Raw genomic sequence first — 14,807 nt, forward strand, 5'->3', positions numbered from 1 at the left:
TATGTCCCCCATTAGTTAGTAAAATAGAATTAGCTAAGTTTGTCCTTTATTTAGGTTCGATTTTAGAGAACAAGAAATTTTTAACGTTAACTACAGTAAATTTAAGGATATTGGACTTTTCCGTATTTCTGTATGAAAGGACGTGTACAATATCTCTTTTTCTTCTTATAAATGTAATTCGTCTCTCTAACATACCTTTTCTTAACTAGTATTAGAATATATCTTTTTACTTATTAATTTTTATAGTGATGCCGATAAATAATTGAAAGTGACGTTGGTAAGAGCTCGGTGCAGTGTTAAGTGTATAAGTGTGCACAGTGAAGTAACTAAATGTGTGTAGTGAAGTATTTAAGTGTAGAGAAGTGCCAAGGAAGACCTAAGAAGCGATGCAAAGCGAAACAGAGAAGAAGTAGAAGAAGAAGAAGAAGATACGGATGTTGTGACGTCAAGATCAAGTTCATCATCATATAAACAATCCAGCATGGCGGAGGAGGCGGCTGAGAAAAAGTTAACATTTAAGGACCTCGTGAGTGCCTAATACCCCTCACACCTCCCTCTACTTATTTTTTAATGAGAGCTTATATAATTTCCCACCTCTCTACTACTTCCCTCCGCTTGTTTCCCTTTAAGAAGCGGGAAAATAGGTAAAACAAATAGAAGTTTTTAGCCATAACGTCCATATGATGTGGACATGTTAATGGACTACACTTTTCTCCTCATAACTCTCTTTTATTAGGTGATGTTGTGATGAAGATTGCCCCACGTATTTGAATCTATTAGTTCAGTCTATCATGTTAGCCGGGAGAAAGGGCCGGGTGTGATTGTAGAGTAGTGAGCTTTTGGTTTTTGATATATATTAATTACCTTTTATTAATGATGATGTGATGAAGATTGCCCCGCGTATCAAAATCAATTAGTTCAGTCCATCTTGTTAGCCGGGAGAAAGAGTCGGGTGTGATTCTAGAGTAGTGATTTTTTTTTTATATATGTGCCGATGGGCGAAAAACTATTATTATTATTATTATTATTTGAATCTATTAGTTCAGTCTATCATGTTAGCCGGGAGAAAGAGTCGGGTGTGATTCTAGAGTAGTGATTTTTTTTATATATGTGCCGATGGGCGAAAAACTACTACTATTATTATTATTATTATTATTATTATTATTATTATTATTATTATTATCATCGTTATTAGGGCGTGGTGGAGGAGCTGTGCCTGGCCTGTGAGCGGCTGGGATGGAAGGAGCCCACGGCCATCCAGAGGGAGGCCATCCCCCTGGCCCTGCAAGGTGGGTCAAGGAAATTGATTAATATATAAGTATGTATCGGCAAAATGTAGGTAAATGGATATATAAGTATGTACATATGGGTATATTAAACTCAAATGATGATAAATACATTGATAACTCGTTGAATTTATATTAGTTAAATGAGAATTAAACAAACTCAAGCACTGTAGTGTGTATAAATATATTAGTTAACACTTAGAAGTTAACGAATTCATTAATAATATCTAATAAACTCACCAGTAACTCCGTGGGCTTCCTCATAAGATTTCCTCAGATAATTCAGGGTTCATTAGTAGAATAGTTAGGTAACGTAACATTGATATGTAAACAAGATTAAACTCCCCAGACAAGGACGTGATAGGCCTGGCGGAGACTGGCTCGGGCAAGACCGGCGCCTTCGGCCTGCCGCTGCTGCAGGCGCTGATTGCCCGGCCCCAGCGCCTCTTTGGCCTGGTGCTGACGCCCACCAGGGAGCTGGCCTTCCAGATCAAGGAGCAGTTTGAGGCCCTGGGTGAGTGGAGGGTGAAGGAAGGGATTGCTGGGATGTAGACAGGGCTGGGTGAGGGACTGTATTGTTGTTTGCTGAGTGAGTAAATGGAGAGCTAGGAAGGGTGAAAGGAGAACTGGAAGAGTGAATTGAGAGCTAGGAAGGGTGAAAGAAGAGCTGGAAGAGTGAATTGAGAGCTAGGAAGGGTGAAAGGAGAACTGGAAGAGTGAATTGAGAGCTAGGAAGGGTGAAAGAAGAGCTGGAAGAGTGAATTGAGAGCTAGGAAGGGTGAAAGAAGAGCTGGAAGAGTGAATTGAGAGCTAGGAAGGGTGAAAAGAGAGCTGGGAGAGCTAGGAAGGGTGAAAGAAGAGCTGGAAGAGTGAATTGAGAGCTAGGAAGGGTGAAAAGAGAGCTGGGAGAGCTAGGAAGGGTGAAAGAAGAGCTGGGAGAGTGAATTGAGAGCTAGGAAGGGTGAAAAGAGAGCTGGGAGAGTTAGGAAGGGTGAAAAGAGAGCTGGAAAAGTGAATTGAGAGCTAGGAAGGGTGAAAAGAGAGCTGGAAGAGTGAATTGAGAACTAGGAAGGGTGAAAGAAGAGCTGGAAGAGTAAATGGAGAGCTAGGAAGGGTGAAAGAAGAGCTGGAAGAGTGAATTGAGAGCTAGGAAGGGTGAAAGAAGAGCTGGAAGAGTGAATTGAGAGCTAGGAAGGGGGAAAGAAGAGCTGGAAGAGTGAATTGAGAGCTAGGAAGGGTGAAAGAAGAGCTGGAAGAGTGAATTGAGAGCTAGGAAGGGTGAAAAGAGAGCTGGGAGAGTTAGGAAGGGTGAAAAGAGAGCTGGAAAAGTGAATTGAGAGCTAGGAAGGGTGAAAAGAGAGCTGGAAGAGTGAATTGAGAACTAGGAAGGGTGAAAGAAGAGCTGGAAGAGTAAATGGAGAGCTAGGAAGGGTGAAAGAAGAGCTGGAAGAGTGAATTGAGAGCTAGGAAGGGTGAAAAGAGAGCTGGAAGAGTGAATTGAGAACTAGGAAGGGTGAAAGAAGAGCTGGAAGAGTAAATGGAGAGCTAGGAAGGGTGAAAGAAGAGCTGGAAGAGTGAATTGAGAGCTAGGAAGGGTGAAAGAAGAGCTGGAAGAGTGAATTGAGAGCTAGGAAGGGGGAAAGAAGAGCTGGAAGAGTGAATTGAGAGCTAGGAAGGGTGAAAAGAGAGCTGGAAGAGTGAATTGAGAACTAGGAAGGGTGAAAGAAGAGCTGGAAGAGTAAATGGAGAGCTAGGAAGGGTGAAAGAAGAGCTGGAAGAGTGAATTGAGAGCTAGGAAGGGGGAAAGAAGAGCTGGAAGAGTGAATTGAGAGCTAGGAAGGGTGAAAAGAGAGCTGGGAGAGCTAGGAAGGGTGAAAGGAGAGCTGGGATGATTGTTGACAGGGCTGGGTTAGTGATTGTAAGGTTATTTGCTAATCAAATGAAGGAAGAGGGGAGGAAGGGCTGGGAGAGGTGTAGAGAGCAGAAAAAAAATCTTTGTTACTCACCCACATTTATATTTTATTTACTCTATCCCCCCTACAGGGCCGGCCCGACGCATAAGCGAAGTAAGCGGTGGCTTAGGGCCCCGAGGCCACAAGGGGGCCCCCAAGAGCAATAAAAAATATATTAAACATGACACATTTACAGTAAGAACATTGTCTACCTGTTTATTTACTTAGGGGGCCCCCAAATACAATTTCGCTTAGGGCCCCATGGAGGCTTGGGCCGGCCCTGCCCCCCTACCATACAATGACCCCCCCTCCCCCCTTCCCCCGTGGTACAGGTCGCGGTGTGGGCGTGACCTGCGTGGTGATAGTGGGCGGGATGGACATGACGCAGCAGGCCCTGGAGCTGGCCAAACGCCCGCACCTCATCGTGGCCACGCCGGGCCGACTCGTGGACCATCTGGAGAAGACCAAGGGGTTCAACATGAGGGCCCTGAAGTACCTGGTGGGTCTCAAGCTTGTGTGTACCCCTGGGGATGTTACCTAGGGGAGCTGGGGGCTAGTCTAGGGTCTTGTACATGATATAAACAGTATAAATAAGTATGATTAAAATTTTGATAGTGTGTGTAATAGGAGAAAGCTGAAAGTAAATGTCATCTAAAGTAAAGTGATGGTTTGTGAGCGGAGTAGAAGTGAGATTGTGGATTTTGTATGCCCATGTAGAGTGGGAATTGAATGTGAAAAAGAATGCAAAATAATGTTGAATGGTGAAGAAATGGAGGAGGTCAATGAGTTTAAGTACCTTGGATCAGTTATGTGTAAGCATGGTGGTGTGGAGGGAGAGATAAGAGAAAGGGCATTGCAAGGAAGAAGGGTGGCAGGGTCTTTGGGATGTATCATGAATGGCAGAAGTGTGAGCATGGAGGTAAAGAGGGATTTGAGAAATACAGTAATAGTACCAACCCTCACATATGCAAGTGAAACGTGGGCCTGGAATGAAAGTCAGAGGTCTAGAGTGCAGGCAGTGGAAATGAGTTGTTTGAGGAGTGCTTGTGGTGTGAGTAGAATGGATGGAATGAGTAATGAAAGTGTGTACGAGCGTTTTAGAATGTGTCGTGGGTGAAGGGAAGAAGTGTGGAGTGGTGGAAGAAGTGAAGCGACAGACTTTAAAAGTGGTTTGGCCGCATGGAGCGAATGGAGGAGAGTAAAATGACCAGAAGGGTGCATGTGAGTGAGATAGAGGGAGGGAATGTTAGAGGACGACCTCCAGTGAAACGGAGAGATAGGGTGCAGGAGTACGTTGGGGAGAGGGGGAAAGATCCTTGAGAAACTTTGAGTAGGCAGGGATAAGGAGGGAGTGTCTGGATGGAGAGAGATGGAAACTCTTCTGCCTTGGCCATCCCCTGGGAGCCGGCGTCAAAGATGAATGAATGAATGAATGATTATAATTGTATAGTAGTTATAGTTGCAGTATAGCCAATGAGAGATGAGTATCTTGTCCCCAGGTGATAGAGAGAGATAGAAAAAATAAAACTAGATGTAGGGTAATAAGATTAATAGACAAATATAATAAAAACTCCATTACCAAGACTCAGGTAGCTAACGAGGTGTATGTTGCAGGTGATGGACGAGGCTGACCGCATCCTCAACCTTGACTTCGAGGAGGAGGTAGACAAGATTCTGAAGGAGCTGCCGAGGGAGAGACGCACCATGCTGTTCTCTGCCACCATGACCTCCAAGGTGAAAGGGGGAGGAGGAGGAAGTTTTACTCAATTTTTACCTTCTCATCACCCCTTCTCTTCACCCCATCATACCCCCTTCACCCTATTCCCCTTCCACAGGTCACTCCTTTTTACTATTTCTTATATTTCTCTTCATCCTATCCCTTTCTACTCCTTTCACTCCATACCATAATCCCAGCATCCTTTTATTCACCCCCTACGTAACACCCCTTATGTCACCCCTTCTCACTCCGTCACCCTTCCGCAGGTCAACAAGCTACAGAGGGCGCATTTGAGGGACCCGGTCAAGGTTGAGGTCTCGTCAAAATACCAAACAGTGTCCAAACTCAAACAGTACATGCTCTTCGTGCCCTGCAAACACAAGGTAAACGGGTTCTGTAGATTTGTTATTATTGTTATTATTATTAGTAGTAGTAGTAGTAGAAGTAGTAATATATATAAGGTCAGTATTGCTATATGGTACAGGCTTAAATAGGCTCTGAGGTTTAATGAAGATGTTTGCTGTATGTCACTTTTCGTCCTGTGAATTTTCTGAGTCAAGGCCTATAGTAACTGTGTTTGGTTTTGTTAGGTTAGGTTAGGTTAGGTTTAGGGTATCTTCAAACACATGATAGCCAGTACCTCATGGTATAAATCAGCATAGAATGACCTCATTTTGTTGTATAGAAAGTCTCATTAGTAAGGAAACATATATGAATTTTCTGAGTCAAGACCTATAGTAACCATTTGGGGTTTTGTTAGGCTAAGTTTAGGGTATCTTCAAACACATGATAGCCAGCCCCTTATGGTATAAATCAACATAGAATGACCTCGCTTTGTTGTATAGAAAGTCTCATTAGTAAGGAAACATATATGAATTTTCTGAGTCAAGACCTATAGTAACCATTTGGGGTTATGTTAGGTTAAGTTTAGGGTATCTTCAAACACATGATAGCCAGCCCCTTATGGTATAAATCAACATAGAATGACCTCGCTTTGTTGTATAGAAAGTCTCATTAGTAAGGAAACATATATGAATTTTCTGAGTCAAGACCTATAGTAACCATTTTGGGTTTTGTTAGGTTAAGTTTAGGGTATCTTCAAACACATGATAGCCAGCCCCTTATGGCATAAATCAACATAGAATGACCTCGCTTTGTTTCATTTCCCGCCTAGTTTTCCCCTCCCTATGCTTTTCTCTTCCCTTATTTCACATTTATTTCACCCATTATTCATCCACTTCACCCACACCCATTAACTTTTTCAATTATTCATCCACTTCACCCAAACCCATTAACTTTTTCAATTATTCATCCACTTCACCCAAACCCATTAATTTTTTCAGCACATGTACCTCATCCACATTCTGAACGAGATCGGGAGCCAGTCGGTGATGGTGTTCTGCTCCACCCAGCTCTCCACGCTGCGCACCGCCCTCATGCTGCGTAACCTGGGCTTCACCGCCATCCCCCTCTACGGCAAGATGAGCCAGAACAAGCGACTCGGTGCCCTAAGCAAGTTTAAGGCTCGGGAACGGTCGATTTTGCTAGCTACGGATGTCGCCTCAAGGTGGGTCACTGTGCCTGGTTTTCTCATTCTATCACAAAGTCTCTATAGCTATCTGTCTCTTTCTCTCTTAATTAGTGTATCTGGTTTTCTCATTCTATCACAAAGTCTCTATAGCTATCTGTCTCTTTCTCTCTTAATTAGTGTATCTGGTTTTCTCATTCTATCACAAAGTCTATATCTGTCTTTCTTTCTCGCTTAATTAGTGTGTCTTTGCATAACCTGACCTCGCTTTGTTGTATAGAAAGTCTCGTTAGTAAGAAAGCATATATGAGTTTTCTGAGTCAGGGCCTATAGTAACTGTTTGGGGTTTTGTTACTAGTCCGAGAGCTAGCTACGGGTGATTTTACCCCAACGAGCCCAGAAGATATAATGCTCTAACTTGGTTAAGTTTATCACCGACAATTGAAAAAGGTTTGTCAGCTGCTTCAACTCGGGTGGGTGTTGCCCCCAGGGGGTGCCAAAATACCCCTTTTTGAGGTTGATTTTACTTTTCAAACTATACACTTCAAACTTTGTATATAAAACTATGTATTTATTCTTAATAATATGGCGATATAACTGACAGAATATTTAAGGGGGATGAAGGGGTCAGCTGCCCTTAAAAAGACCCTAAAAGTGTTGGATTTTACCCCAAAAGCTACACGAATCATATTCACTCAGTATAATGATAAAATGCAGTAGATATGAATCTACTAATAACTGACACTATTTCTCGGTGGTAAAAGGGGGTCAGCTGCCCTCCAAATTTAGTCTGATTTTGGCCCTTGGGGTAAAAATGTCTTACCCCAAGAGCTACACGTACCAAAATGCAGTAGCACAGAGTTAATCTGTCCAAATTGATAATGAGACTAAAACTGACAACATTATCAGGTGGTAAGATGTGGTCAGCTGACCTCCAAATTTTGCCCATTTTGACCCCGTGAGGTAAAAAAAGACAACTATGAGTTACAGTTTTTATATTTATTATATAGTTACTTTAAGTAACAAAAGTAATGTTGGAGTAAAAACTGACTTATTTTTCTGGTGGTAAGATGGAGTCAGCTGACTTTTTTTACCTCACGGGGTCAAAATGGGCAAAATTTGGACTATCATGGTAGGTTAAGTTTAGGGTATCTTCAAACACATGATAGCCAGCCCCTTATGGTAAATCAATAAAGAATGACCTCACTTTCTTGTATAGGAAGTCTCATTAGTAAGAAAGCATATATGAGTTTTCTGAGTCAAGCCCTATAGTAACTGTTTGGGGTTTTGTTAGGTTAGGTTAGGTTTGGTTTGGTTCAGGGTATCTTTAAACACATGATAGCCAGCCCCTTATGGTATAAATCAAAAAAGAATGACCTCACTTTGTTGTATAGAAAGTCCCGTTAGTAAGGATGCATATATGAATTTTCCGAACCAAGGCCTATAGTGACTGTTTGGGGTTTTGCTTGGTTAAGTTGGATTAAGTTTTCTCTCCTTCCTTTCAGTCTCTTTTCATCCTCATCCACTTGTAATACTCACCTCCTTCTCCTCCTCCTCCTCCTCCTCCTCCTCCTCCTCCTCCTTACCACTTCTCACCACACTTCCACTTGCAGGGGTCTGGACATTCCCTTGGTGGACTACGTGATCAACTTTGACGTTCCGATGCACAGCAAAAACTACATCCACCGCGTTGGCCGCACCGCCCGGGCCGGCAAGGCAGGCGTGGCCATCACCCTAGTGTCCCAGGTAAGGGGGGGAAGGGGGACAGGGAGGAAGGGAGGAGGGAAGGTAAGAGGAGGATGAAAGAAAGAGGGGACTGAGAAGGGAGTATGGAAAGTCTTAGTAATGACACTTTCCGTACAACAAAGTGAGGTCATTCCTTGTTGATTTATACCATAAGGGGCTGGCTATCATGTGTTGGAAGATACCCTAAACTTAACCTAACAAAACCCCAAACAATCACTATAGGCCTTGACTCGGAAAACTCGTGTATGCTTTCTTACTAATGAGACTCTCCATACAACAAAGTGAGGTCATTCCTTGTTGATTTATGCTGTAAGGTGCTGGCTATCATGTATTGAAAGATACCCTAAACTTAACCTAACCTAACCTAACAAAACCCAAAACAATCACTATAGGTCTTGACTCAGAAAACTCATATATCCTTCCTTACTAATGAGACTTTCCATACAACAAAGTGAGGTAATTCCTTGTTGATTTATGCCATAAGGTGCTGGCTATCATGTGTTTGAAGATACCCTAAACTTAACCTAACTAAACCCAAAACAGTCACTATAAGCCTTGACTTGGAAAATTCATATATGCTTTCTTACTAATGAGACTTTCCATACAACAAAGTGAGGTCAGTCTTTGTTGATGTATACCATAAGGGGCTGGCTATCATGTGTTTGAAGATACCCTAAACTTAACCTAACAAAACCCGAAACAGTCACTATAGGCCTTGACTTGGAAAATTCATATATGCTTTCTTACTAATGAGACTTTCCATACAACAAAGTGAGGTCATTCCTTGTTGATTTATACCATAAGGGGCTGTCTATCATGTGTTTGAAGATACCCTAAACTTAACCTAACATAACCTACCAAAACCCCAAACAGTCACTATAGGCCTTGACTTGGAAAATTCATATATGCTTTCTTACTAATGAGACTTTCCATACAACAAAGTGAGGTCAGTCTTTGTTGATGTATACCATAAGGGGCTGGCTATCATGTGTTTGAAGATACCCTAAACTTAACCTAACAAAACCCAAAACAGTCACTATAGGCCTTGACCCAGAAAATTCATATATGCTTCCTTACTAATGAGACTTTCTATGCAACAAAGTGAGGTCATTCCTTGTTGATTTATACCATTAGGGGCTGGCTATCATGTGTTGGAAGATACCCTAAACTTAACCTAACATAACCTAACAAAACCCTAAACAGTTACTATAGGCCTTGACTCAGAAAATTCATATATGCTTCCTTACTAATGAGACTTTCTATACAACAAAGTGAGGTCATTCCTTGTTGATTTATACCGTTAGGGGCTGTCTATCATGTGTTGGAAGATACTCTAAACTTAAACTAACAAAACCAAAACAAACACTATAGGCCTTGACTCGAAAAACTCGTAAATGCTTTCTTACTAATGAGACTTTCCATACAACAAAGTGAGGTCATTCCTTGTTGATTTATGCCATAAGGGGCTGTCTATCATGTGTTGGAAGATACCCTAAACTTAACCTAACATAACCTAACAAAACCAAAACAAACACTATAGGCCTTGTCTCAGAAAACTCATATATCCTTCCTTACTAATGAGACTTTCCATACAACAAAGTGAGGTCATTCTTTGTTGATTTATGCCATAAGGGGCTGGCTATCATGTGTTTGAAGATACCCTAAACTTAACCTAACATAACCTAACAAAACCCCAAACAGTCACACTTGGCCTTGACTTGGAAAATTCATATATGCTTCCTTACTAATGAGACTTTCTATACAGCAAAGTGAGGTCATTCCTTGTTGATTTATACCATAAGGGGCTGGCTATCATGTGTTGGAAGATACCCTAAACTTAACCTAACAAAACCCAAAACAATCACTATAGGCCTTGACTCAGAAAACTCATATATCCTTCCTTACTAATGAGACTTTCCATACAACAAAGTGAGGTCATTCCTTGTTGATTTATGCCATAAGGTGCTGGCTATCATGTGTTTGAAGATACCCTAAACTTAACCTAACATAACCTAACAAAAACCCAAACAGTCACTATAGGTCTTGACTCAGAAAATTCATATATCCTTCCTTACCAATGAGACTTTACATACAACAAAGTGAGGTCATTCCTTGTTGATTTATGCCATAAGGGGCTGGCTATCATGTGTTTGAAGATACCCTAAACTTAACCTAACAAAACCAAAACAGTCACTGTAGGCCTTGACTCGTAAAATTCATATATGCTTTCTTACTAATGAGACTTTTCGTACAACAAAGTGAGGTCATTCCTCGTTGATTTATACCATAAGGGGCTGGCTATCATGTGTTGGAAGATACTCTAAACTTAACCTAACATAACCCAACAAAACTCAAAACAGTCACTATAGGCCTTGACTCGGAAAATTCATATATGCTTTCTTACTAATGAGACTTTCCATACAATAAAGTGAGGTCATTCCTTGTTGATTTATGCCATAAGGGGCTGGCTATCATGTGTTTGAAGATGCCCTAAACTTAACCTAACAAAACCCAAAACAGTCACTATAGGCCTTGACTTGGAAAATTCATATATGCTTTCTTACTAATGAGACTTTCCATACAACAAAGTGAGGTCATTCCTTGTTGATTTATACCATAAGGGGCTGTCTATCATGTGTTTGAAGATACCCTAAACTTAACCTAACATAACCTACCAAAACCCCAAACAGTCACTATAAGCTTTGACTCAGAAAATTCATATATGCTTTCTTACTAATGAGACTTTCCATACAACAAAGTGAGGTCAGTCTTTGTTGATTTATACCATAAGGGGCTGGCTATCATGTGTTTGAAGATACCCTAAACTTAACCTAACAAAACCCAAAACAGTCACTATAGGCCTTGACCCAGAAAATTCATATATGCTTCCTTACTAATGAGACTTTCTATACAACAAAGTGAGGTCATTCCTTGTTGATTTATACCATTAGGGGCTGGCTATCATGTGTTTGAAGATACCCTAAACTTAACCTAACAAAACCCTAAACAGTTACTATAGGCCTTGACTCAGAAAATTCATATATCCTTCCTTACTAATGAGACTTTCTATACAACAAAGTGAGGTCATTCCTTGTTGATTTATACCGTTAGGGGCTGTCTATCATGTGTTGGAAGATACCCTAAACTTAAACTTCCAAAACCAAAACAAACACTATAGGCCTTGACTCGAAAAACTCGTAAATGCTTTCTTACTAATGAGACTTTCCATACAACAAAGTGAGGTCATTCCTTGTTGATTTATGCCATAAGGGGCTGTCTATCATGTGTTGGAAGATACCCTAAACTTAACATAACATAACCTAACAAAACCAAAACAAACACTATAGGCCTTGTCTCAGAAAACTCATATATCCTTCTTTACTAATGAGACTTTCCATACAACAAAGTGAGGTCATTCTTTGTTGATTTATGCCATAAGGGGCTGGCTATCATGTGTTTGAAGATACCCTAAACTTAACCTAACATAACCTAACAAAACCCCAAACAGTCACACTTGGCCTTGACTTGGAAAATTCATATATGCTTCCTTACTAATGAGACTTTCTATACAGCAAAGTGAGGTCATTCTTTGTTGATTTATACCATAAGGTGCTGGCTATCATGTGTTGAAAGATACCCTAAACTTAACCTAACATAACCTAACAAAACCCAAAACAATCGCTATAGGCCTTGACTCAGAAAACTCATATATCCTTCCTTACTAATGAGACTTTCCATACAACAAAGTGAGGTCATTCCTTGTTGATTTATGCCATAAGGTGCTGGCTATCATGTGTTTGAAGATACCCTAAACTTAACCTAACATAACCTAACAAAAACCCAAACAGTCACTATAGGCCTTGACTCGGAAAATTCATATATGCTTTCTTACTAATGAGACTTTCCATACAACAAAGTGAGGTCATTCCTTGTTGATTTATACCATAAGGTGCTGGCTATCATGTGTTTGAAGATACCCTAAACTTAACCTAACACAACCAAAACAAACACTATAGGCTTTGACTCAGAAAATTCATAGAAGAAAGGAGAAAAAGAAAAGAAAAGGAAAGAAGAGAGAGAAAGAGAGAAAAGAAGAAAGATCGAAGAAAGAAAGAGAAGAGGAGCTGAAACTAGCGAGAGGGAGGTCGGATTACTAATTTCATTTGTAAAATACGAGATCTTACGTTTTGGTATATTGATAGACCTTGCAATAGGTACATGAATCTATCACCATGACAGCCAGTCTTCTCCAGGTCTACTGTATTACTAAATGCTGAAGTTAGTATAGTATATTTTCCTTCATGGCGTACTTTTGAATAATTTAGCCTTTAGAATCACTTGGTATTGTCCCACTGAACTTTAACCCTGTAGCAGCGACGGGCCGAATTTGTGGCTTTACTGTGTAGCAGCGACGGGTCAAATTTGTGGCTTTACCGTGTAGCAGCGATGGGCCAAATTTGTGGTTTTACCGTGTAGCAGTGACTGGTCAAATTTGTGGCTTTACCGTGTAGCAGCGATGGGCCAAATTTGTGGCTGTACCATGTAGCAGCGACGGGCCAAATTTGTGGCTTTACCGTGTAGCAGCGATGGGCCAAATTTGTGGCTTTACCGTGTAGCAGCGACGGGCCAAATTTGTGGCTTTACCGTGTAGCAGCGACGGGCCAAATTTGTGGCTTTACCGTGTAGCAGCGACGGGCCAAATTTGTGGCTTTACCGTGTAGCAGCGACGGGCCAAATTTGTGCCATGATATAAACCCCCCAAAATAGATGACACATAAACTGATCACAAATGCGTTGAAATATATTATGAAATGGTTTGTGTGAGTGATGATTTTTTTCTCATTTTTCTCGCTTAGAGGGACCACTAAGAAACGTAATCCCCGCTGCTACCGGGTTAAATTGCAAAAGAAATAAAACATGTATTTGGACTATATAAATCCCAGTGTATGCTTGGATCTATGCCTATGACACTGGTCCGTAGATTTTTTTTAATCTCTCGCCTGGTCCATGGCTTTGTGAAGGTTGGGACGCACAGTTCTAACACCTCCTCCTCCTCCTCCTCCTCTCTCCCCAGTACGAGGTGGAGGTGTACCAGCGGATCGAGGAGCTGCTCAACACCCGCTTGGAGGTGTACCCCGTCGTGAAGGAGGAGGTGATGGTGCTGGAGGAGCGAGTGGCGGAGGCCGAGCGCTTTGCCAAGATCGTAAGTGGTGGTGTTTTTCTTTTTTTGTTATTATTATTATTATTATTATTATTATTATTATTATTATTATTATTATTATTATTATTATTATTATTATTATTATTATTATTATTATTTTTTTTTTTTGGACTGACTGACTGAATGAATGACTGGGTGATTGGATGATTGGCTGACTGAATTACTGACTGACTGGCTGACTGACTGATTGGGTGACTGACTGACTGAATAACTGACTGACTAAGAGAGAGAGAGAGATTATTAAAGAGATATACTAATTTACTCTTCTTCTTCTTCTTCTTCTTCAGGAAATGTCCCGGCTGGATGAGAAGGGAGGAAGGAAGGGAGGGAGGAAGAGGGGGGCTGATGATGACGATGGGGAAGGGAGCATGGGAGTGAGGAACCGCATCAACAACAACAAGAACAAGAACAACAACAACAACAACAGCAACAATAACAGGAAGAAAAAGAAGTTCAAGGGAAGACAATGAGGAGGAGGAGGAGGAGGAAGAAAGGAAGAAGGAGAAAGAGAGATGAGAAGAGAGTATTAAAAGGAGAAAGAAGAGAAGAGGAGAAGAAGGAAGAAAGGAGGAGAGAAGAAGAGGAAGAAAGGAAGGAGAGAGAGAGATGAGAAGAGAATATTAAAAGGAGAAAGAGGAGGAGGAGGAGGAGGAAGGAAAGAAGGAAGGAAGGAAAGGAATGAGAGAAGATTGAAAGTAAGGAAGAGAAGAAGAAGAGAGGAGGAGGAGGAGGAGGAGGAAGAAGAAATGTAAAAATAACTTGTTTAAATAATAAGTATTTGTCTAATAAAAAATTATAAATATTACTTCATTTTTTATTCCTTCCTTCCTCTCTTTCCCCCTTCCTATTCAAGAGAGAGAAATGATAAACTACTATAAAAAGAAAGAAAATGAAAGAAAACAAGATAAATGAAGAAAAAGGAAGAATTAGCAAACAGTTTAACAAGCAATAGAAGATAACAACCATTAGAGAGAGAGAGAGAGACTTTCCTCCATTCCCTCCCTTACCTCCATCACCTGCACACCTGTTCCTCCTCAACTAATCAACAGGTAAGCATTAATTAGCCTGTTCTAATTAGTATGCACAGGTGTGTTCTTATAAGCTTATGAAGGAGGAGGAGGAAGAAGAAGGAGAGGAGGAGGAAGGAAAGTAGAGCAGATTGAATGGCTAATTGATTTTTATTTATTTACTTCTTATTATATTTATTAGATTCTGCTTCAGAGTCCAAGGTAAGGTGTGTAATAGGTACTGGGGAACAGGTAATAGGCAGAGGGTGGGACAATTAAGGTGTTGGAAGGTGAGCATTACATTAATTAACCTGTCCTAATTAGTATGCCCAGGTGTGTTCTTATAAGCT

General features: G+C 40.9%; 1 protein-coding gene and 1 long non-coding RNA gene across 2 annotated transcripts; both read left to right on the forward strand.

Moving 5' to 3' along the window:
• Window positions 1–430: 430 nt before the first annotated feature.
• Window positions 431–14,255, forward strand: LOC127010175 (probable ATP-dependent RNA helicase DDX47). Its single transcript, XM_050884055.1, has 10 exons — window positions 431–526; window positions 1,196–1,289; window positions 1,636–1,800; window positions 3,571–3,737; window positions 4,853–4,972; window positions 5,222–5,338; window positions 6,299–6,522; window positions 8,097–8,229; window positions 13,304–13,432; window positions 13,738–14,255. Exons 1-10 carry the CDS (start codon window positions 482–484, stop codon window positions 13,918–13,920), a joined length of 1,377 nt encoding a protein of 458 aa, XP_050740012.1. The 5' UTR covers window positions 431–481; the 3' UTR covers window positions 13,921–14,255.
• LOC127010176 (uncharacterized) lies at window positions 8,267–13,288 on the forward strand. The gene is made up of 3 exons (XR_007762973.1): window positions 8,267–8,685; window positions 9,834–10,269; window positions 11,917–13,288. It is a non-coding gene; the product is annotated as an uncharacterized LOC127010176 (long non-coding RNA).
• Window positions 14,256–14,807: the final 552 nt, after the last annotated feature.

This window comes from Eriocheir sinensis, chromosome 42 (genome assembly GCF_024679095.1).
Source record: "Eriocheir sinensis breed Jianghai 21 chromosome 42, ASM2467909v1, whole genome shotgun sequence".
In the NCBI taxonomy this organism is placed as follows: Eukaryota; Metazoa; Arthropoda; class Malacostraca; order Decapoda; family Varunidae; genus Eriocheir; species Eriocheir sinensis.